This window comes from Poecilia latipinna, unplaced genomic scaffold (assembly GCF_001443285.1).
Source record: "Poecilia latipinna isolate Pla-1442-1.1 unplaced genomic scaffold, P_latipinna-1.0 Scaffold680, whole genome shotgun sequence".
Taxonomy (NCBI): Eukaryota; Metazoa; Chordata; class Actinopteri; order Cyprinodontiformes; family Poeciliidae; genus Poecilia; species Poecilia latipinna.
In genome coordinates, this window is record NW_015113296.1 from 242,433 (window position 1) to 268,182 (window position 25,750).

The 25,750-nt window shown below is 37.8% G+C and overlaps 1 protein-coding gene across 1 annotated transcript in view; it reads right to left on the minus strand.

Annotated features, from left to right (window-relative positions):
* LOC106954776 (protocadherin-15-like) overlaps positions 1 to 25,750 on the minus strand; it is a 182,362-nt gene that overhangs the window by 116,326 nt on the left and 40,286 nt on the right. The window contains exon 2 of the mRNA XM_015044523.1: positions 8,750 to 8,900. Within this exon, the coding sequence (XP_014900009.1) occupies positions 8,750 to 8,882 (133 nt within the window). The 5' untranslated portion in view covers positions 8,883 to 8,900. The remainder of the gene's footprint in view (positions 1 to 8,749; positions 8,901 to 25,750) is intronic.

A 25,750-nucleotide genomic window follows, 5' to 3' on the forward strand; every position in this document is an offset into this window, starting at 1 on the left:
TGTTATCATTCTTACATGTGTATAGATTATTGATCTTACCATAGCAGTCTTATATTACTATAGATTATTGTGATTTTCCTTTGGAAGTGTTGGTCTCTCACTGTCTGTGTTAAAACTTTTGACTGCTGTGTTGAAGACTTTCTCACACTGACAACAGCCCTCTGCCCTTAGGAGAAATCGCTCCCCAGGGAAAAGACAAAATGACCTTGTGTGTGTAGAACTTGCTGATAACTTGTCTCTTCTATCCCTCCCTTCTCTGAAAATAAAAGACGAGCTCTAACTGGAAGTTATCTGAACGCGCGGTGGGCAGCTCACTGTAGCGGTCCGCTGTTTCTTCTCCTCTCATGAAAACTTGGTAAAAACTCACATAAGTTGTCTGTGGTTCATTTTTCGTAGGTAGTCAAAAATACCTATGGTATCAATCCCCTGTGTATTTAAGGCCACCTGTTGTCTCCGTGTTTTGTCAGATCCTTGTCGTACATCTTTGTCGTTACTGTCACCCTGTCCTTTGTAGTAAGTCTTCAGTTGTCATAGTAGAACCGTCCTGTCCTGTGTCGGCTTCAGCTCTCGTTTGTCAGTCTGTTAGATCAGTTGCTACCGGTGCTGAGTCTTAGCTTCCCGCTCTGCCATGCTGCCCGTTTCTTGGACTTTTCTGAGCTATTTTNACCGTCTGGGCATTGCCTCAATTGCCTCATGTTTAATGGTACAGAGAGTGGTGGTTTCTGACATGAGCAATATAGGCAAATGCCCAGGGCGTCATCTTTTTAGGGATGGCACCAGACCACCGCAGATTGTAGCACAGAGATGGAAGCAAAGCAGACAAAAAAGTTTGTTCTGCTTTTAATATTGGTAAAATTGATCAAGTATTTAATATCTAGGTCTTTTTATGGGAATACGGATCTTTCAGATCAGTTTGAGAAGCAATTTTGATCATATTTCACATTTTATCGTGTCATATAGCGCGGGGTGCTGGTCTTGGTCTTGACTCGGTCTCGATTTTCCTCGGTCTTGGTCTTGACTTGGTCTCGGACCCTAAAAATCTTGGTCTTGTCTCAGTCTCGATACACTCTGGTCTTGGTCTTGTCTTGGTCTCGGGTTAGGTGGTCTTAACCACAACACTGCAACAATGCACTTCTACCACAGAGAGATGCAAAAAAAAATCATCAAGTTTTAGTCACTGGATTCGACTGAGTTAAGTTTCACTTGGAATCAAGAAGACGTCAACATTTAATTTAAAAGTCCATATAGAAATGATAGGATCACACAGTTACTGCAGGTTTGTGAATGTGGAGGTCACCAAGTCACAGCTAAATAATGTTCTTGTTCAAACAACCAGTTTGAGTTTGGCGTCATGTTGCCCTGCTCCCATTAACAGACAGGTATGCTTTGTTCACAAAGTGATGAACATGATATGCTCACCTCATACTTAGTGGCTCACAGTGTGCCAAGAAAACATTCCCACACCATGATGCTGCCATCACCAGCCTGAGTCATTGACACAAAGCAGAATGGATTGACCCTTTGTTGTTCATAGCAAACAACAAATGCATCTGTTGAGGTTCTCCGCTGCTGTCGATTCAACATGTTGGGCATTCACACAACATGAATGTTGTGCATTGTGCGTTATAGTCTGACATAGGGTCAGACTACAATCTACAAATCTTGGATGTAACAAGTAATTATTTGAGCTACTTTTGCCTTTGTATTATGTTGGGTTAATGTGCCCATTCTACTCTGACCTCCAACATCAAAATGCTATTTCTGTCCACATATTCGCTGCACCCTGAACATGCTCTCTCTTTCTTACTATTCTCTGTTAACCTTCTAAAGGGTTGTGTGTGAAAAGTAGCACACTGCAAAGTCATTAATATCCTGTTTATTTCCCACTCAGATGTTGGATTTTAACTTCAGTAAGTCATCTTCTCCACGTCCAGACGTCTAAATGCACCGAGTTTCTGCCACTTATCTGTTGGATTTGATACCTGTGTTAACAAGTCATTGAACAGCAGCACCTGATAAAGTGGCTAGTGAGTTTTAAAAAAATGCTTTCTGCCAAGTAACAGCTTCAATTTAATATTTTTTGGAGCTGTTAAGGCTTCGATAAAAAGAGTGGTTTGATTCCTTTTGATATCTTTGTGGGAAAAACAACGAACCTCTGACATGTTTAATGGAGAAGAATAAATAAATCAACATGAACATACAATAAGAGCTGTCAAGCTAATATGTTTATTCAAATGGGTTTTAAAATTGTTTCTTTTTTGTTGGTTTTAAAAACAGAGTCAACAGCTTTGTGGAGCATTTTCCATTTTCTCCTGCGTGTATTTATTCTGTAGATATTGCTATTCCTAATATAAACCGTGAACCCAAAGCAGTATCAGTGATTTTACTCAGAGTGATGCTGTCACACCAGAATGCATTGGTCACAGTGCATCCAAACTGTTCCAACATCATCATAATAATTTGTGACGACCATGACCTCCTCTTGATTCAGTGTAGTATTATCTTAAGCTATTCAAACGGGGTTCAACATATATATATTGTTTTGCTATTTTGGCTTTAAGAGGTTTAATAACAGATGTTTGTGGTAAGAAAAGTGGAGCTTACTCTTCTGAAGCAACATTACAAAAAGTAAATACTTTTCAAACATCTCTTAATCTCCAGTGCTGAATTATTATTCTTTGAAGTGCTGCAGTTTGGCTAGGTTTACAAGTCTTAATAAGCAACACCAAATGATTGTCCCATCTGTGAGATCAAAAGGACTTAAATAGAAGATGCACAGTGGTTTTTTTTTTGCTTGTTTTTTTCAAAAGAACACATCTTTCATCTGAATGGTTCTCAGTCCAGTCAGATCTGACCCATAAAGGCTTTTATAAGAAAATACTTGTTAAGGTTTCTACTTTTATCAAAGAGCAGAAGAAGTGCAACAAACAGTGGTTCTCAAAATTTTAGAATGCATCCCCCTTTAAAGAAAAGTTGATCAATTTTATATAATTTGAAATTGCTGTATTTAAATATTTTAGATTTTCTTTCCTCTTTTAGCCTTTACACAAACTGCCCATTTTTAGTCATGAATCTTTAAACAGAAACAACACTGTGCAAGCAAAAAGCAAATGTTCAATGGAGTATTGGGATTAAAATATGAGACTTTAAAAAAAAATACAATAATAAAGTGATAATTATATGGAAGTAAAGTCAGAATCCATCCATCTGTTATCTAAACATCCTTGCGGGTTTACAACTAGAGGCCCATGTCTGTCTTCTGTGGACATCGGTCCACGTTATGGTTACATCAGAGTTGTAACAATAACAGAAATAAAGATGCTATATTATCAGAAGAAAGTCGTAAAATTATGAGAAAAAAGTTTGAATGAGATCAAAGCTTTGATAGAATGATCAAGATCTAACATGACCAGCTCATCGGATCTGTGTTGTCTTCAAAATAGACACAGTACAGCACAATCATTTTAATATCTGGGACTGATAATATTTTGAAAAAGGCTTTGTATTTCCTTGTTTATAAAACTGACTAAGTATAAGTCCACAAGGTTTTAAATATTCCACTTGAATACTTTTCTTTAATATACCCGGACATTCCAAAGGAAACTCTGATACTGAAGGGAAAATGGGCCTCCACTGGGTGTATAGGTAAGACAATGATAAAATATTGGGCCAGTTAAACATAAAAATGGTTCACCAGGCTCAAAATAAATTGATTTACATTTCAGCGCTCAAAAATAAATTGTATTAAAAAAGAAAATCTATAGTGAAAAATTCCTATTGCTGTTTGCTACTCTTGTACTCCTGCTGTTAAATGAAAGGAGAAAACTAAAAGCTGTCCATTGGTAAAAAATGGAGACAAACAAATTTGTCAGTCAGGATGAAAAAGTTTTATGGGGGGGGGCCTTTCATTTTGACTAACTTCAGAATATTTTTCTTTAAAAAATGTAGAAAAAAAATACTTACAAAGTTTTATTTTCTCGTGTGTGCATTTTTTGTTGTTGCTGCTGCTTTAATGCAATAGTATTTTGCAGAGTCATACTCTGGACCACCTGCTTTTACATGAAAAAATGTTTTTGGTATTAAAGAAAAACCCATTATATATGTAAGCATATTTCTCACAAGACAAGTTAATAAAATCTTGTCAGAGCCGGTTTTTGTCATAAAACATGCGAGCAGCCATATTTAATTAAAATAGCAAGGTAAAGAACAACTCACACACACTTGCCATTTTAAATGAAGTCATAATCAGCTCAGGTACAGGAGTCATAAAAACATGTTTGCATTTCTGTCTTGAATGAGAAAAGTTTTTATCAAACTGCCTTAAGCAAACCTGATAATGTCATCAGAAGTTTAAAAAACGTTTCCAAGGAAAGAAACAGAAAAGGTCTTGAGCTCTCAGGCTGCCCAGCCAAATGCTTTTTTTGGCACATTATGTGGTCTCCTTTTGTGGGATTAAGGTTCATTAAAAATGTAATGGTGCTCTTCTCACCTTGGAAACCAAACATATGGCTTGTGTCTCGATGCTCCAGCCAATTACAATACAGTAGACTTATAGCGTGGCATCCAACCAGCTAATACCATTGTTTGTCTTGGGACCCAGGCTCATTAAAAACACATTGGCAATGATCCATATCATGAGACCAAAACTGACTAAAACAACATTTACTTCTCTAGAAGTCCAGCATCATTAGGATAAATACTAATGTCATGAGCAGAAATGCCATGATTATGTCAGCCACTCTGTTTCTGAGACCTGTGATTGGGTTTACAGCTGTGAGTAAATAAGCCAGTTGCGCAGTATGTGCTCTATTGGGAGACTAGTTGTCAGAATTCTTTGGTTTCAAACACATGTACAATTTCCCCAAACACTTTTGATGCAAAAATGAGCCGCTTCTATCCCACCGAAGAAAAGTTGCAGATGTTCACCTTTGGCTACAGCCCCCTCAGCTAAATGCCAAGCAGATAAATCTCAAAACCCAAAGGGTGGAATGGAAAATTAATATTCTGATAAATTGAGCAGAAAGTCAAGAGTGCATAATGCTGATCTATCCCATCAGTGATGATTTAATTTAGGTTTTAAGCTGCTCCGGTTTGCCCTTAGTTCAAGGGAAAAGGAACGTGGCAGGTTTTTCAACCTTAAAATATTCGCTCCTATTTTCTTCCTATTACTCATTCCCACTGGCGGGAAAATGACATATACCTTATAGCAGAGAGGAGAAACACCAGAGGTGCATCTCAATAAATTAGAATATAATCAAAAACTAAATTTATTTCTGTAACTCAATGCAAAAAGATCTTATATAGACACTCTGGATACATTGGAGTTTTGAGCTGAAAACACAAAATAAAGTTTCATATGAAACCAATGAAAAGGGAGAGTAATGTTATAACCTAGTTTCTACCCACTGACCTACACAATCATCAGGAAGACTGCTGACTCGGCAGGTGTTCAGCAGACAGGTGGGTCACAAAAGGTAGTTAGATAGAAGCTGGATGCTTACAGAGTGCCGTGTCCAAGTATATTATTAGAAAGTTAAGTGGATGGAAAAAAAATCGCAGTCGAAAAAGGTGCATAACAAATACCGAACTAAACTGTACAAGTTTCACTTTTAATTGAATTTTTGAACTAAATTCACTTGTAATTGCTGTGTCCTTCATTATGACTTCACTTTTTATTTTATTTTCAGAATTGAGGTAAACATGTAAACAAAGCAAACTTGCAACTAAACCTGTCACAATAACAGATTTAGCAGGAGGATAAATAATCCCAGAAGTTACTGTGATAAATGATTGAATCTTTTGTTCCTGAGACCATTTTCAAGTAATGTAGTAACGGCATAACAAAGCAAAAACACATTCTGAAAGATCAATAAACTTTAAAATCAAATAAATATTTAACTACGAGGCTGGAAGACATTTAATTTTTAAAATAAATAAACAAAAGTAAATATGAAGTCTGTCTAAACTAAACAAACTTAATTCAAATGAAACCAAAGCTCCAGACTAAGACTTTAATTATCCGGTTTTTGGTAGAAAGAGAGAGAAAAACAAAACTAGATCATCCAAATGATATCGTTTAATTTATTATGCGATTAATTGATTTATTGTTGATTGTGGCAGGCTTACTTGCACCAACGTAGATATTTTAGTAAATTAAAATTTTCTGCTGCATTTACGTCTCCTGACCTAGCGCAAGATTGTCAGCAGATGTCAAAGTTTGAGTGTTTTTGTCATTTGAGTCTAAGAAGTCCAACGTAGAAGCAGAGTAATATTTTTACACTGAAGAAGTATCACTTCAAAACCAATCCAATGCGAACTTCTTTCTGACGTTAAACCTGATGTGCAGTCAGCAGATGTTAAACTTGATGACTTTCACTTTCACAACATCACAAACTCCAAACTTTTTCTTTTTATGGGTCGCAGCAGGACAGTGATAACAAATGGCTACGTTTCCGTCCCTCCAGACCGCCACAACCGGGTAACAAGACGGGCCTGTAGCATTTCGGCCAGGTTTGTGATACTGCCCTTGGGCACCGTGCTGTAATACATTAGGAAGTTTTACAGTCTTATCCATCACTAACAACCATAAGGGATGGGTCTGTTCAGTCGTACATTCGTTATTTTGTTCCAAAAACGCAGCCAGAGCCATAAAGAGCCATCTACAGAGACGAGAAGGAGTCCTGCACCAGATGGTGTGGCCCCTGCAGAGTGGTGATCTAAACTTCATCAGGTTTGTGAGGGGATACATGAAAAATAGGATCAACTCGAACACACAGTTAATGGAGGAGGAAACACTTTGCCCAAACCTGCTTCGTAGAAGTTTGCAACGGCACCATTTGTATTACATTTAAAACTAAAAAAGTAGATTGCAATCGGCCCATTAAACCAAAAAGACAATAAAAATATTCCCTCAAACTTTGGCCAAAGTGAAGAAACTATACAAGGCCTGTCATCATGATTAGCCCTATTATGCCACTGCGTCTGCGAGAGACATGTCTTTCTGCTGGCTGTCACTCTGTTGCTCTCATCTCTTTTGACTGTTTCACTGATGTTCCCTCACTGCTGCCTCGGCAAACGGAGCAGCAGCCCTGAAAAGTTTGTACGGTCTGACACCTTTTACTGGTTTTATCTCGTCAGGAGTCAGGCTGATGTATGGGAGCACAAAAAAAATAAATAAATAAATAAAAATGCCTGTAGTAAAACTCAGTGAGTAACAGCTTTTATGCTGCAGCCATATGTGAATTTAATTTGCAGATCTTAATTGATTGGAGAAAAAAACTGCATTGGTTTTGCTGAATAGTTTTGCATAAAATGTTTTGAAAAAGACACTTCACTCGCCTTTAGATAATGGCAACTAAAGGCGAGTGAACAGTGGAGTATTTACCCTTTATTTTAAACCCTAGTCAGATCAAAACTTTTTTCTGAGGGAGACCTGGCCAAGACAGACAACTTAAAGTAGATTAATAAAAAAAAAAAAAATAGTGATTTCATTAAAATAATTTAAATAAATGCACATTCAAGACAACAAATATTTATTAAATTTCAAATAAATCTACAAGTTCTGAAGCCTCAACTAGAGATGACAAAGTCCAGAGCTGCTATTAGATACATCCCTTCCTCTACATAACATGGATCAAATGAATGGCTCATTAGCAGGCCTCCGAGGCACTGAATGACTGCTGATGAACAAATTCACACATCCTACTTTAATAAAGACACTTCACCAAAAAACTTTTGATAAATGAAACGCATAACTTGTCTGATTGAAAGTTATAGCTCCTGATGACTTTATGAATGGGAGACAACATAAATAAGAGCAGGCACCTAACATGGCCTCATGGGAATAAATGTGCAGATGTTAAAACCTATCACTGCTCAAGGAAGACGGGCCAGGATTCTCATACACGATGCAATTATGAGTATAAAACTGAAATTATGTAAAAAAAAAAAATCTTGAATCTGCACAATACAGAGCTAAACATTTTTAGAGAAGAAAAACTGGAACATTTGTTTGTAAAGCAGAAGATCAATTTAAAAACGAATAATTTTTGCACGGTACTAAATGTGACATTTAAAAAAATTAAACATTTTTCTTCTTAGAAGAATCCAGGATATTTCCAAGCTGACTACAAACAGCTCATCATTTTGTGTAAGCCATTTACAATCTTGTGTATTCTTTGATTTCCCGAAGAATGTGATTTTGGTTTCATCTCATTTGAAAAGAGTTATGGTTTTTCTGATCGATGTAAACGGCAAACAGCAGATGTTCCATCTATGGTGCTTGCCAGTGGCACATAAAACTGCATCCGAACACTAATTAAAGTGAGTCTTTCCTCTGGCTCAGCAAAAAAGTTCATGAAATGATAAAAACTTCTTTTTTTTTTTTTTTTGGCTGTGTTGTCACAGAGCGTCACATGTGTGGTAAAACCAAAAACTTGAACTAATTTGTTGCAATTAAGAACAATCTGGAACCCATTTGGTGTGACAGACCACTGATATTACCAAAAACTGCTGAATGTTCCCTTTGTGAAAGTATCAATAAGGTAATGATTTTAATTTCAAAAGGCAAATGAAAACTTGTAAACAGAAAAAACAGGAAAGTACTGAAGTAGATATATCATACATCAATGCTATGCAGGACTTGCTACAGGTAAGAACAGTCAGACAGAATTGATTCGAGGAATAAAAAGACAAGACAATGAGACGAATGGGACAGGGAGGAGGACTTGGAAAGAAAGACGCTCTTTACCTTCTGTGTCTTGGCCGAGGCAGGCTGATAGCAGCAGGAGATGAAGAACTCCAGTTCTCATTACATTCATCCATCTGACCCGGCCTCGTGACGGCGGCCCCATTAATCGCGTTCCGACCATCCTCACCACCATGCTTCAACAAGCATCCAGCTGCGAAGGAAGGGGAGGAGACAGGACGACGTTAATGCGGGTTGGCTCCAATCATTAGCCACATCTCCAGCTGTGGGGGTGAAAAAGAACGTCCGGTGACCTGTGGCTTTCTTGCTCAAAAATGAAAGGAAAGGCATTTCAAACTTTGAGTTGTTTGGGTTGTTTCCATTTCAGTGGGTGTCAGAGGGAAGAAGGGTAGGTCCCGATCAGGGTGGGTTCAGATTAAGCTAATGGGAATCATCCTTTGTCTTCCACAGAAACTACTTGCACACATCCATATCTACCAAAGGGAAAAAAAAAAAAAAAAAAGATTTGATGTATCTTAACTGTATGCACTCTTTTCCCTACAGACATAGGCTTTAAAGAAAAGATTTCCTTTAAAGGTTTTCACATTGACACTTCCCTGTGTTGCATCCCTAAGATAAAGATCTAAAAAAAATCTAAAGCCTAGATACCATTTAATATTTATTTTGAAGAACGAAAAGCACACTACAATCGAAAATCTTTAATTGGTCTTTGTGTTAATGCATGATAGTAAAATTGCAGATTTTTTTTTTTGGATGGCAAGCATTAAAGACAAGGAGACAGAGAAAGAGAAATGATGGTGAGGAAGGCAATTTAGTGCTGGGTAAAATGCCAGAGGTGTTGGATACATTTCAAATCTCGCTGTGGAAAATCTGCCACATGGAGAAGCAAGCATGAAAAAATACATTGGCCTGACATATGCTTATGTATTTATGCAAGTGCAGCTTTTTTCTTTTTTTTGCTGTTGTTCAAGCAGTTTAGGATTAGAATAATTATGCATTCTAGAAAGAGCAAGAAAAATGAGAAAAAAGTCCAGAAACGTTCAACGTTTATGTTCTGAATGTACTGTAATGAGTTCCCCCACAGATTCACAACCGGTTGGTTTCAACTCAGTCAAGCATCTTGACTGACTGTTTATTCATTTTCTTTGAGTGCAACAGAAAGCATCACTGGGTTCTCAGCACAGTCCAGATGGTTTACTTTCATTTTGAGTGTTTGTGTTACACTTTTTTTCCCCCCCTATTCATTTACTCAAACAAAAAAAAAACTGAAATTATTATTTTTTTCTTCATGTAAATACTTGCATTATCACCTTATTGCACGTCGAGCAGACACTGACAAGAGGACCAATGACAAAAAAAATCTGCAACTAAAAACTTTTTAGTTTACACAAAGGATTTGCATGAGTAACACCTTTACCCAAAAACATGCTAAACAATGTCCTTCCAGAAAGAGCCATTAAGCTCTTCCCTTTGAGGAACAAAAAGAGTTACCGGTTTAATTAGAGCTGATTCATGAAGCTCCCATGGCAGACATTACTGTGGCAGAGTCAGATTACTGTTGCCCCGATTCTCTCAATGGAGATTGAGTTGGTTGACAATGAAAATGTAATTGGGATATTCTGCGAAGCCCCAGAGGTGAAATCTAGCTGACTTAAACCGCTAACTTTGTTCGAGGATGACACTTCAGACACATAATGTGGGCATGCTCTCAGTTCTGCCGTTTTCATCTATCCATTTGGGAGTGTAAGCGGATGTGCTGGATAAAGTGCCAGAGAACGTCTGTGGAGGGAACGGATGACATCTGACATTGTGAAGATATTCAGTCTTGAACAGAAATCCCAACGGCCCCCCTCTCCCCCCACAACCCTCATGGTTAGGTGTTTTTATGGATCCCAATATGTGAGATGTTTATGCATCCCTAATGTAATGTCAGACCTGCATAGGAGTTTTATAAATAACTCGGTTATTTTCAAAAGCCTGAGCCACAGGGCAATTGAAGAAGACATGACACACGAGACTCTGTTTGCATCCCTTCCATTTGCGATGCTTTCAGAAGATGTAAAATCATATCAGATGTACAAAAAAAAAATTCTGCAATCTGTCAAACGAGAAAAACAATGGCAAGAATGCATTTGAACAAAACATTTCATCTGCATTGCTGTCATATTTTATTTCTCTTAGTTAACTGTGACAAAAGATAAAAAACCCAGCTAGATAGTTCCAGTCATTGTGCACAATCTAATCTTTGAATGTCTTTTGGCTTCATAAATATGAGAAGTGATTCACTTCTGGGCTGCATAGGGAGGTAGCGGTTAGAACCAGTTCAATGTCAAAATGTCCCCTTCATGTTTGATAAGTTTTCAAATTTTATTTGTCCATTTTACAATATTTCAATCCATTTTTTCCCCCCAACTATCTACTCAACAAGATGCCACAAAATTTATCCACATGTGGTGCGTTCTTTAATGATCATGCAGTCTTATTGTCAGTCAGCTCAATAAAAGTCTGAGAGAAATCACAATATGCAATTACCTCAGAGAGTGAAGGTCAGTGTGGAGTTTGCTGCTTGTTTTCTCTGAGTTTTTTTTTTATGGCTGCTTCGGATTTCTTTCAGTTCATTGTCCTATGTTGTCTCTTACAACAATAAAAAGCACTGAAGTTTAATCATTCCATCTGGATTAGCATGAAGTTCCCTCACCGATTAAACTGTTATGTCCTATAAGAAAGAAAGATGAACTCCACGACCTGAACAGATCTCAACAGGTTCAGAAAATCATTTCAATCTGCACCACGATTAAGTGATAATGTAATGATCCTGCACTGCTAGGACTTTCTAAAGATGAATATCAGACATTTGTTTGAGGTAGAAAAAAAATCACAGTTTTTACCTTCTTTGGCCAATATTAATCAATTGTAAGATAAGAAGAAAAGCAGTGTAAGCTGTGCTGATTTATTATCTCTTTTTCCCCTGATGTTTGGATTGGCCTCACTCCTTCTCACTGAAGAGCTCGTCTTTTATCAGCTAATTCATATCAAACAGAACAACCAAAACAGTTTCATATGATGAACTACATTTCCCTAAATAGGATTCCTAAATGATTTCAGTGTTATATTTTGGAGAATGCTCCCCATTTGTTACAATGATAATAAATATAGTTGAAAAAATGTCTTACTGCAGCAGGTTTGGTTGTTTTGTGGTAATATTACATGTAATGGTCCTTATTACAGCCTGACAATGTGTTTCCATGAATGATGCCATAACTTCAAATGGAAAAAGGATGTTCTATGTACTAAGTTCAACTCAAGTATGAAGTAAGAGAAATAAACATTGTCTCATTACAGGCAGGCCACCCAGCTCAGGTTTCTTGAAACTTGATCTCTGATCCGGATCAGGACTGAACAGCACGCCAATCTGGACCGGTGGGGAAAATGCAAATCTGGCTCTAAAAATGTGAAATATTACATAATTGTGTCATTTTTGTGTTTGATATAGCTATCCAAAGTGTACCGTCGCACCTCAGTTGATTTCCGTTACTGGATTTTGCTGAAGGTGAAGTTCAGTTCATTTGTTTATTATTGTATGAGAAGTAAGTTTATCCATAACAACAGGAGAGAAGAGTAATAAAAGGATAATCATCTCACAATTAGTCAAAAGTTAGTTATGTCACCATAACAAAAACAAGACAAAAACACTGACATGCATATTTGTTCACTGTGACATTATTATCCATCACTGACAGCAATGATGTCACTCATACTTCAGCTTTTTCCAGTTTTATATGCGTAATAAAAAGGTATAAATATATATGCAGTATTTGGGTTTATTCTAAAGAAACTCTTATGATATTTTGCTGAGTCTAATATGATTCTTGTTCACATCAATACTCAACATTTAGTATAAAAACTTGGGAATGATTATCTTTACTGAAAAAAAAAAAAAAACACACACACACAAACACACACACACAGGTGCCTCTCAGACCTCATAAACTTGAACTTCTTCCAAGTAAGATTTATACACAAACAGAGGCAGACAAATCTGATTACTAGTATATCTGAAGCACGAAGCTGAAAATTAATGAACAAGAAATTGAGCTCTCAGTGGAGGTCTGTTTGATATTTCAAAGATATAAAACACATTTGCGTTCACCATCTTGTCAAAGATATTCATGCACAAGATAATGGCCATGCACTTGCATCCAAGTCTTACATCACCAAGTGCAATGGAAACATTTGGCTGTGGGGGGAGAGAGCATTAAACACGTTTTCTCCAGAGTTACTGAATCGTGCCTCTTTGTCTGGTAAACTGGATGAGCTGCTTGGAAATTATACTTGCTTGACTGATTTGGGTCTGAATTAAAGTTAGTACAGAAGAGCTTATCGGTTTTAGTAGCTTTGCTAAGATTCTTTATTTCAGTGAAGGTCTGGATGTTCCCTCTCCATCTTGTGTATGTAGCACAAAACATAGATTTTATAACTTAGAGTGTCTCGTGTACAGAAGCTAGCACCGATGACACTTGTGCTTGTTAAAGTTTGTTGCTTGTCTTACTTCCATACAGAGCACAACATTTAGATGACGCCACAAAAACACTTTTCCACCAACCGCCAAATGTCTAGCTTAGCTGCACCAAGTCACAAAAAAAGAAGAAAGGAGTAAAGAAAAAAAAAGTCAAATTTATTTTTATAGAACATTTCTGAAACCAGGCAGTTCAAGTTTTGCTCTTGGCGCTGCATCATGAAGAACTGAAAGAAAAAGACAAAAACCTCTGCAGAAGATGCTGAGTGCAACTTCCTTCACAAAATGTAAACAAAGATGGAGTGGCATCAGATTTTAGCAGTTGTAGGATTGCTCTTGGCAAAAGATCACAAGCCATTTTCCTCCCTGCAGTGCAGGACTTATGCATTTGTTTTGGTTGCATTTACCCAGAATGCCCTGATCTACACTCTGCTGCCTGCTTTTGGAGCGGTCTCTGTTCCTCTTGGCGTTCACATATACATTCGACCCGCGACAGAGTTCACTTTAACCAAACCAAGATGGAGGTTTTTATGCAGACCAGAGTTCACTTTTTGGTTCAGTTAGACAATCACACATCCCCAAACAAACTAGAGTTCGATTGAAGCGACTAAACAGGGCCGGTATTAATGCATCATTAGACGGCTGCATACATCCAAATAAAAATAAATGAATCACTTATTTTTTGAAAAGTTTGAAGCTGATTTTAATTTACAAATTTTATTTAAAAAGAAAATGTATTTTATTGCAACAACCAGGCAAAGATACATAAAAGAAACCAACACAGCATTTTTAAATCTTATTTGAAAAGCTATAAAACTATTCACAAAAGATTTTTATTGAAGACGATTTCTACCCAGTTGCAGAAAGCCTAATGTTTTTTAAAATTAAATTGTTCGCCCATTGAATAACTGTTGCTCAAACACACTCAAATTAACATTCATCTGTGGTCCTCGTTGGCGCTTCCAGTAATACGCGTGCTGACTTGGTGGAAGACAGCCGAAGTAGATTAAATCAGTACCAGGGAATCAATCGACACTTTCATAAACAAATCTCCACAATTAATACCAGCAGCAAGAAGCCAAACCACCGTATCACTGCGTCTAAAAAGCATAATAAAGATCAAACAGTTAAGCGTTTGATTCTAATCCTGTTTAATGCTGGCAAGCACCTGCACAGCTTCTAAGAAAACGGAGGATAATGAATAAATTATCTTTCTTCATGACTCACCAGTTGTTATCACTGCAGAACAGTCCCAGTCGGGATCAGTTCAGGATAACAACACTCAGACAATGTGAGAGCCAGGAAGAATGGCTGCCTCATGTTTAATTCTCTTGTCTTCTATTGACAGCTCTGTTGCAAACAATTGCAGACCATGCTGTAAGCGTCAGAAACCAGGATAAAGTGCATTAGGGCTGAAGGCACTTCTCTACTGCTAGAACTTCAAAAAGTTTGATTCCTCCAGAGAGGAGCGGAAATACACCCCACAGAGAGGCAGGCATAGTCAAAGAAAACGAAACATGGAAATTCGATGGAACCGGAGAGACGGGGGCCGATCAGACAACGAGAGAAGAGACGGGAGGGAAGGCTGAAACAAAAAGAGTGACAAGCAACAACAAGAGACTGCGATACAAAAAAGGAATTCAAACCAAGCAGCGAGACGAAAAAAGAATCACCAAGGCGGAGTCTGCGACCTGCACTGGTTTTACTAAACATGAACAACCTTTGAACCAGGTGTGATCACAAGGGGAAGATGCACAAATTAAAAGAGAGCACAGATAATGTGAGGCAAGTGTGAAATAGAATGTCAGTACTGAAGCAGAAGCAACAAGACGGATGGAAATCCGAAAGAAACGGAGAAAAAAGTGCTAGACAAGACAAAGGTAAACTTTGTGAGAGCTAAAAATGGTAATACAGACTCAGCAGCCTTGAGGGAAAGTAGGAGATTTTTGTATCTTGTGTAAGGTCATAAACTTTGTGATCAAATTTCTGTCAATCCAAATGACAGATAAGGCCTTGGTACTGAAATTCTGAGTGTTTTTGCTGAAAAAGACAAATTGCAATATTTTCCTTGAAGTCCCAGAGCTGAAGTTTCCCCATCTGTCAGTCCGTCTACATGTTTGCCAGTACTGTTCATCAATGTCTGTCAGGTTCGCTGATGTCAAAATTTCTCTCTTCCATTCTTTTTTTTCGGACGTTCCTTTTTCCCCCGAAAGCTTTATCTGATACAGCTTAATATGAGAGGTTAATTGTCTTGCACAGACATTATTTCCTAGTATAGAAGGACAAATTCCTTATTGTTGGATGTCTTAAAAAGAATTATCTTTGTTTTCTTCAAAGTGCTTTAGAACTCTTGCAGGAAATGGAAAATTTAGAAAGTAAAGCATTGTGGGGAAAAAAAACAAACCCTGACATCACAGGCTCTTCTACTCCATCACAAATAACAGGCCCAACGTCAAAGCACTCTCTGGACAAACAGAATTTTAAATACAGCTCAAACTTTTTATATCTGCACAAATATCTATTTTTTTAGCATGTTGTACTGGTACTTTCCACTTTAGACCTGATTTCTACAGTAGAAAACCTATGGAAATGTATGTCAGTATTCTGTAAACTGTGCATCTGGGAGTTACATTACTAATAGTGACATTTATTATCAATCTGAGTCATTAACTCCTCCTAAATTAGGAACCAGAGTTCTCTTAAAGCTTTACAATAATCTCTTCTATTTTGCAACATATGTTCGATCAAATATTTTGAGAAAAATAAAATCCGGGGCATTTATATTCGGGAGCTTTTATTTCGTGGAAATGATCGCCAAAGGTAAGTAGACGACATAAGGTATTTATTCCAGCACAGCTCAGCAAATGCTTAGTTACACATTCTGAATTGAGTTTGTGTGTAAAAGCGCTTGCAGTGCTGTGCTGTCAACACGAATTAACTCATTTGTACGGCGTAAACAATGTTTGCAAATAAACGTACAGCGGGATTTGCATGTTTTGTATCGAAAGCAATCCACACCAAATCCTCACCACTTTGCAGCATCAGTGGGAGCAAAGCAGAGGGATTCACATTCTTGACACATGCAGTTGTGTTGACCGGGCTGTCCAATAAGCTAATGGCCGGGCACTTTGCCCATCTTGTTCCGCCAATCTCACTGAGTGTCAAAGTGACAGTCAGCACCTGTGAGTCTGAAGAACCAGCATCTAAAACACCACAATTTTCCTGATTGTCCCCAAGTGCTACAGAGAGAGAATCACGTAAAAACACACACATGCACACAATACAAGGAAGAAAAGTATATACCTCCTAAGTAGATTTAGTTCAAGTGTTCAAAAGAAAAACATAAACATAAAATTTCAAAACGTACATCTAAAGTTTGTCTGCTGAACGACAAAAAAAAAAGGCTTGTTTCGTAGCTCAGCATTTTCTTCCTTTACACTTCAGCATTCCTGTGAAATGTTGCTGTATAAGGGAAATAGTATGGCAGAAAAACAAAAGATAATTTATTGATTAGTCCATAAAGGTCTGTTTAAATTGCTTTGGATCATAAACGTTGATGTTTTTATTACATTATAGTGGCCAAAAGGTGTTTTATTTATTTTCTAAGTCACTTCAAGGTGGACAAAAGGCAAACTACTGCATTAAAAGCGAAGTAAAAGAAGGATGCTTGAAGACAGCGTAAGTGTAAGACAGTCATTGTGCTTTGCGTTTTAGATTTACAACTTTTCACAAAGTTACATAAAGACATCTCACTTCCACCTGCCGTATCTCAATGATGTCGGTTTCTTCTCCACTTCAGGGTCATTCGATTTCACTCACATTGAAACGTTGGTATTTTCATCTGCACTTGAACTCGGTACCACAGAGGGGGGGAAAAAATTAGTGCATCAATGTCAACAAAACTGGCACTTGTTGCGTGACCTGAAGTGCTCCCAAAAATGAATGAAGCAATTTGTGAAATTTGTTCCCATCTGCCTCCAAGGACGTTCGCTTTCTAAAAGTAATCACTCCGGTGCAGCTGAGCTTACTGAGGGCACAATAAGATAAAATTTCAGCTTCAGAAACATATGTATTGATTTGTTGAGCCACTGCAGGAGCAAAATGAATGAAAGCAGTGGAACATAAACTAGTGAAACTACCAAAGAAAAAGAATAAAGATGATAGAAAAATGTAGGGATTGATTCTTATATAATTTCTTCTTTTCCCCGCTTACAGTTTTACAAAGGTTCTTATTTAGTCATGAAATTAACCCTTATTGTTTCATTATTCTGTAGAAGGATCAGTTTGCAGGTCCACAACGTAAGTGAAAGTTTGCACTGAAACTAAATTTCCATATGCTTTACCCTCATCAGCATGGGAGACAGGAAAAGCAGGGCCGATTGAGGAAGTGCAGGTATGAGAAATCAGGTCACCATATCTTTCAGCAAGATTCTTTTGATAAGTCGGTCATGTTGGGACTCCTGGATTGAGAAGGTTTAAAATTATATTTGGGCTTTGCTCTGTCCTTGGGTCCTCTCTGACTCTCAGTGTTGTAATATTTATGAATGTTCTTTGTCGACAAGCTGTGGAGGGTTGCAGAGTGCGCTTCAGCCTCTCATTTTCTCACCATGAAAGCCATAATGTACATTGGAGAAAATGCAGCCTTCCACGATATAATAAGTGGAAGAGGGGAGCCTTGGCAGCCATCCCTCAATGCTGCAGCTCAGGAGAAATGACTCCTACTGAATCATCGTTCTGTTTACAGGTATCACCACAAGCCAAACACGGTATTTATTATTTTCCTTTGTGGGGCATCAAAAACCTTGCAGCATAAACATCACTTGCTTTGCTTGCATTTTTTTTTTCGAACAAAATTTATGGAATTTGAAAATTTGTGTTGCAGTTTTTTTTTTTTTTTACACACATTGGAAATGTCAAAGTTTCAACCCTAATTACAAGTGTGCCAGCCTGCCACTTTAATAAAAGTTGTTCTTTTACACAATTAAATCTTTATAATATATATATATATATGATTCCTTTTTATTGCAGAGACATGTCATGTCTTCAGGGGAGCTCAAAACATTTGTACAAAACCTTTTGAATTTATGCTCTACAAACTTTGCCGAACTCTATTTATTTTTTAAAGCATTGGCTCTTAAATCACACTGTAGAGATGCTCTCTAAATCCAGCTACCAGAATCAGATACTCATCAGAATCTAGACATTTTCCTGAAGCCGTCTGGGTCCTTCAGTCTTTACAGCAAGAAGATGCAGATTTTATACAAGTCTCTTTTAAGGTCTTTTAAGTGTCAGCTCAAAAAAGGTTGATGCATTTTGCTAGTTTAGTGGCAACAATTCCAAACAAGATGATTTCAAAGTGGAATATTTCGGAGAATTTCATTCGTTTTGCCATCTAACATCTTAGAGAATGCTTGCAGCAACGGGTGTGGGAGGGTGAATGTTACAGTATTTTCTGGGTGACCAGAGAGAAGCTGTTCTGTTCTTGACAAACTATGAAAGAAACTTAAATGAAAGAAGGAAATTAAATGGTGATGAAATTAACACCAAAGCGATTTCGTACTTTGCATCTGGTCCGTGTCTCCTGTTCAGAATGATTTTGTTTAGTTTTGTTTTGTTTTATTAAAGAAAGCAGGTTTAATCTTAATATCCCCAATAAGTCATCTTGTCAAAAAAATTTAAAGTTTTTCTATCTCTTCCATTTCTTGTAGTTTTTGTTTTTCTTTTCTCCTGTAGGCTGTTTAAAGGGCTGATGTGGAAAAATGTGGAAAAAAAAACATGATATTCAGGATGTCGGAGGCATAATGGTGGCTTTTCAATGCATCCTGGATTCTACCCAAGTAAATGTGGCAATCTACTTTGCTCTTTGAAACACACTCACACTCCGGTTCTTAATGCAAGATAATACGAGGAAATGTTGCTTTTTAGAGCATACAATTGTTAAAAGACGCAGTGCTCATGATTTGTGGAGTCCTTTTTCCTGTACTTTTCCCCCCACGTCCATATTTTCCCCAAGTAAAAACTTTCAAAGCAACTCTGTACCTCTCTCTGTCCTGTTTAAGTCCACTGGAGAAGACTTCACACCAGAGCCCTGCACTAATGATCACAATATGAACGTGTTCCAACTTTAGCAGCAGCTAATTTGACCAAGTAGATGTTCCAGCTGACTACTCGACCAGAGTCTGAGTGGTGAGCGGCCAAATTAACAAGCAGAAACATGACAGCTGACAAGGACTGAAATTTGAGTGAGTGGAGAAGACGGGAGAAAAAAAAAAGAAAAAGAAAAAAAGGGGAACAGTGCCTCTCTCTAGTCCAATATAAGTATGAGAAAATGTGAGCAGAGGCAAAAAGTACACTGCAAAGTTTGGAGTTTAAGCCTTTGCTGTTTTTCTGTGCTCCCTGCTGTAATTAACCTCATTCCAGCAGGGCTCACCATCTGGGCTCAGTAAAAAGCAAGACTGCAATATGCCTTCACTTTATTGTAAACTCTTCCGGCAGGCCTACACTCACTACAAACAATCGTAGCTTCTGGACGGATGATGAGTTGATCCTAAGGTTGCAGGTTTATGTCACGTTCTTTTTGCCAGGCTTTTTTCTTTTTTTTTTTTTAACTCTTTCCTATAGCAAGCAATTAAAAAGCAGCCAAGTGCATCATGGGTGCTGAAATTTAGGCGTCATAGAGAGAAACACTGTGCTCTGTGCTGTTATCCTATTGTGGTTGTGTGTTTTCTTTGCTTCTACTGCTCAGCAGGTGCCACACTGAACCTGCAGGTTGAAAGGGTTCGAGTACATCAGGTTTCAGGCTGTAGGAGAAGAAAATATAATTGGGAGACAAGCTGCTGCTCAGCCTAATTTCACATATAGCCCAAAATCCACATTAATAGTAGTTGTGCTTTATTCATACAGCCAAGTTCTGAAATAAACTACCTTTTAGATATTGGTTACACAGCTGATGTTTTTTTTTTTTTTCTCACTGTTGTTTTTTTCCCAAAAATAATCAGTACGCCTCTACGTATTCTATGCCAGTGGGAGGTGATCATGTTGACATAAACAGAATAAAAATTCAAAAGAAGACTGCGAGGCTGATAAATTCTAAAAAAAAATAAAAATAAAAAAATCTAAATAATTACAGTCTCTCTTCTACTTGTCACTGCTTACCAGTTCTTCTCAGAGTTTAACTTTTTCAGCTTAAACTTAGCATCTAAAAGTCTTCACCTGCTGCCTTTCCTGGTGTAAAGTGGCATTATTTTCTTAAATATTGGAGCAAAAGTGCAGCAAATGTACCTAAAAACATTCGTTTCCCCCATTCACTCCATAGAATTATCATTGAACATAATCATTAGCTTTGGTACTCTTCCTACTTGCTGAAATTCACTAGGAGCTGAAATGCACCAACCTAAACACAAATATGCACTTAGTTTTCATTTACCTTACTTTGCAGTTAACGAACCGATCCAATACTATCATACTGCAGTTAGAAACAGATCAAAGTGCTGGTAGCAACAGGGCGATCAGGGCATGAAACAGGGGCCAGCATGAGCTAGAGAAACTGAGTCAATAATGGGAAGAAACAGAAATGGACAGTAAAAACCAGTGAGATTAAATCCTGATGGACGAGTGGAGAATAACGTTATATACAGGTGAGGAGATCAGGTGATCAGGAACAGCTGTGAGAGGGACCAAGCTGCCAGGCTGAGGGAAGGTGAATAATTAGCACAAAGAAGCTGAACCAACAGACAAAGAAAGTACAAAACCAGGGCGGAAAAGAACAATGCTGATCTAACAGAACAAAACCCAATATGGAGAAAGGACATAACATAATAATAAATAAAATAAACTCATAAACAGAAAGGAATGCACAAAATATGGCAAGACTTAATTAGTATAAATGAAATCAATCAAAACACAAACGCACCAGGATCAAAACAAATACAGGCTTTGACCTTTTAGATCATTTTCTAAGTGGGAAAATCAAAACAAAACTAAACAGTGAGGCATTCTCCATTTCCCCGAAATCCACAGTTTTTGTCTCGGAGTCTGTGTTGCTGAAAAGCGGTTGAGTTGATTTATCCACATGTACCTTTTCACATGCGAAGGGATGAATAATGAGCCATGTCTGACGCTTAACATGGTGTTAGTGGATGTTAACCATGACAGATTGTGCTGCCACCGGTGACCACGGCTGATCAGTCAGATAGCCCTCACCTCTCCACTCCTCAATTATTTCACAGCCACATGAGCCTGCAGACGGCAATAAATCTCACGTCTGATTTCAGGCGGCTGATTTCTCTGCTAATGTCACGGATGCTACAATCTGAATGTGTCAAATGCATGTTTTTCTTCTCCAGACAACAATGAGTCTACGGTTGAAATATTGTACTTGTTTTGTCTACGTCTGTGAATTTTCATGCTCCAGCATGTTCATCTGCAGTCACATTGGAGAAAGTAGATCCAGCAAAAAATGTAATAGATTAAAGAGTCTTTTGCAGGATTGTTTGCCTAAAGTATTAGTAATCAAAATATCTAGAAATTCATGTTCGATATTTATTGTTTTAAATGTAGATTTATCCTCCTAGACTGCATCTCAGCAGATTTAGCAAAAATATTCAGGAGTAAAATCTTTGACGTTTTTGAACAAATTTTTCTTTTAGCCTAATTAGTCAGTAAACTGGAGACTTGGTTATACACATTTAATAAGCAAAAGTCTGCACTAAACAAATACCGGCTTTGGATATTTTCCAAATCGGTGTTGGAAAATATTCCAACACCGATTTTAGCAACAAAAAAAAAAAAAAAGAAAAGCAAATGTGAAAATTGACATCCCCAAAGAGCACACAAAACTTTTCTTTAAAAAAAAAAAAAACTTGAAAACTGTCAAGAAACCAAAATAAATCCTGCAGTGTGTGCTCTTGCCCAACCGAAAATATAAAGAGCAATTCCTCTCTGTCACATTCTCTGCAATTTCAAAACAGTCACGCTGAGATTATTATTATTTTACCTTTTTTTTTTTTCAAATAAGGTGAATGCAGGTGTTTAAAAATTGGCACATTTATAATTTTTTTTCTCTCTCTTTTCTAGATATCTGTCAAACACTCTTGGGGATGTGTTACAGCCGCTGATTTCAATGACTAGCCTGGTTTCCAGGCAGTTCTCTCCTTAAAATGTCACCATGCTAACACCTGCCTTTGCCAGCACAGTGAACTAATTCCACGGCACAGTATGCAGGCGTGACATACTGCCCTGGAACAGGCAGCCGGGCTCACACACTGCTCTCAGCTGCCAAATTAAATGCTGTCACGTTATTGTGGCTGCAAAGCTGCTGATCCAGAGATCCGGAGTGCACTAACTCCACACACAGAGGAGCTGTGACTAGAGTCCCTCTTTAAGGATTCGTTCTTTTTTTTTTTCCCGTTTGAAAACGACCGAATAATTAATTAAAACATTTCATAAACAGGATAAAAATGTTAGATACACTTTAAAACAAATTAAAATCTATTTCTTTTATCCATTAGGTAAGGATTTAAATCAGTTGCATAGACAAGCATTTAAACAGTTGCTGAATAATTATTGTCTCCAAAAACGTTCATCGATTCAATTTATGCAAAGTGCTACCCCCATTTTTTGAATTGATTAGCATTACAAGACTTGATCACAGAGCTTTGCTTAATGTGATTAAAGAGAAAATCCATCAAAACTGATCTTTCTCGAAGATTAACGACACTGGGTGGAAAAAGAATGAGGAGAGAGAAAACAAGGGGGTGAAGAGGTAGAAATAACTGGCAGAAAAGTTTTCAGTTTTGTGCCGTGAAACAAGGACATGCAAAAATATGAGGTGAGCTGCACAGAAAATATTGAGGAGGTGGTGATGGGGAGACAAAAAAAATAAAAATCAGAAGGCTAATTAATAACCTCTAAATATAAGCTTTTTCCATTGGTCTTTCATGAATAAAACAACATTTCATGAGCTACTAACTTTTGCCTTTTTTTATTCAATTAGTTAAATTTGCCTTAAACTCTTTGGTGTTTAACACAAATTGGTAGAATAGCTCATATTGAACACTTGGAGAGTGTTCAAAATTAGACTCTGTTGAATGTTGAAGAGGTGATGAGGCTGAAACAATGATCCCACCAAATGAAAATCTGTACCAGCGGATAAAGACTGAAGTCACAATCAAACGGCCAAAGAACAAGAATACAGAAAAGTTCATCAGTCAAGCAGTTCATTTTTATTGTGTACTTTTCTCAAGGCAAATGGTTGCTATCGAGGCATACTCTGATTCAATGTGTAAAGTCCTGATAATTGTTTCATTTGTTCCTAACAGAGCACTGTGCTCTCAGACTGCAGGTTTGCAAGCGGATGCTAGAGTATCTAAAAGTACTGAAGGTCGATCATTTAGAGTTCAGGTCCTGTCATGTGGAACCTGTTCTAAGTTTTAGACACACCCCGTCTACTTTTAAGGCTCAAAATGTTCCTTTTTCATGAAGCTCATAGTTACATCAGTTTAGGCTGTGCTGAGCGATCTCTGATCTCTGGAGCATAAACTGACCACTTCTGCTCACTCTGCTACATCCTCCTCCTCCTCCTTCTCCTCCTCGTCCTCGTCCTCCTCCTCGTCCTCCTCCTCCTCTCCGGTGTTGCATTATTTGCTGTTTTGTCAGCTTTTAGCTGCATGTTCTCTCCAGTTTCCTCCCTACAGAAGCTACACCTGGTCTGGCGTTCTGTTCAGATGTGACACCTTCCCCTGAGGGAGGCGTCAACTAAGCTCCTGCCGCTGCCAACAATTTAACGTTCTCCTCCTATAGATGATGTACTTGGCCCGGTTAGCCTTGTCTCTCCCCCCTACAAAGCATTTAGCTGAGCTTTTTTTGCATGCACACTTTTAACCTTTTGTCTTTAAAGTTTTGACCAATCCAGAGCTTGTCTGCTTTGCTGTGTTTCTCTCCTACTTAAACTCGCTAAAGGAGCCACTACTACCAATGATGTGTTACTTTTCTTTAACATAGAAAATACTCCTGGATCAGTAGCTTTTTTTTTTCTATGTATGCTCTGTGTTCTCAAAAATCAGTCGGTTGTGGCAGATGGCCGTTCACACTGAGCCAGGTTCTTTCCTGTTAAAAGGGAGTTTTCCTCTCCACTGTCGCTACATGCAGGCTTATTATGAGGAAAGTCAGTGGCATAGATTATCCACTATCGCTACAAGTTAATCCAGATGATGTAAATGCTGCAAATCAGTGACTTGGAAACTACTGGATCTCCTTAGACAGAATATTTTTTTTAAACCAATTTGAATAATAAACTGACCTTGACTGTGTTGTTTGATGACTACAATCAATATGTTTCCCTTTTCTTCGTGAAGCATGTTTTGACTGATGCGACTCCAGAGTCACTTACACTCTAAGTGGGAGAGCTGCTACTGTACAAGCATATTTTAGAAACATTTTAAATCTAAAATAAAATAATTATGGAATTTAGCATCTTTTACCCTCAATTAGCAACGTTGGCATAGCTAGAATTACTATGGTTGTCTTTGAGTGTATGTCAAGGAAAATCTCCATCATCATCCTAACTTTGGGATTCCCAAAATCCTGTCAGCGTTTCCACATCCAGTAAACTTTATGACAGTCTTCCTACATCTGCTAAACAACTATACAACTATGACATCTAACACAGTAAAATTATTGGAATGGATAAAATGTTTTTTGTTTTTTTTTTCAAAGGGAAAGGTAAATTTTAAAGCCACCAAAGCTGTGTTCTAATGTGGACATTTCCAGTAAGAACAGAATAAATCTCACCAGGGCCCCCTAAGCTTAATCTTTTTCCCTCAAGGTTGCTCACTGCGCCACGAAAATCCTCAACCTCAATACGTGCATGGAAATCTACACCATTACCAACGGAGCTCCTCTGCAGACTGTGACAGGCTCCTCTTACTTCTCAGTGTGCTGCCGTTTCATGCAGACTTATGCTCAGGAGAGTTTCTCGGTTAGGTCAATGTTGTTTTGGTCACTTCACAAAATATACCGCTGATGTACAATGTATTGTTAAAAAACTCATATAATTGGGTAGAAAAAAATAGCATGTGCTTGAAAAATGGGGGTTTAGCTCTAGGCTATGAGTAAAAGTTATGGAAAATCTATACATGAAAAAGCTACAGATCAAATTTCACCACATTTTAGAACTAGAAAACCTACAAAACTTGAATGTATGAAACAAATCATAATTAATCTTTCCACTGAATTTCAAGTCATATTAAGGTAGGGAACAACTCAAATCTAAGCGGTTAGGTCAGAGTTCAGGCAATGAGTTCATCAGCTAGCTCAAAAAAGACACAGAAACCAGACCCAGAGGTGTAGAGCTACCAGGTAATAAATTGCTTTTACTTTTGTCTTTTTTCTAACCTGTCAGTGTAACCACAACAGACTCTGTTCTCAGAATAATGTTTTGACAGCTACGTTACTCTAGTGCAGTTTAACATTCACAACTAAGGCATGAACTGATAAAGTGGAGAAAAGTCAGATTGGCACAAACCGNA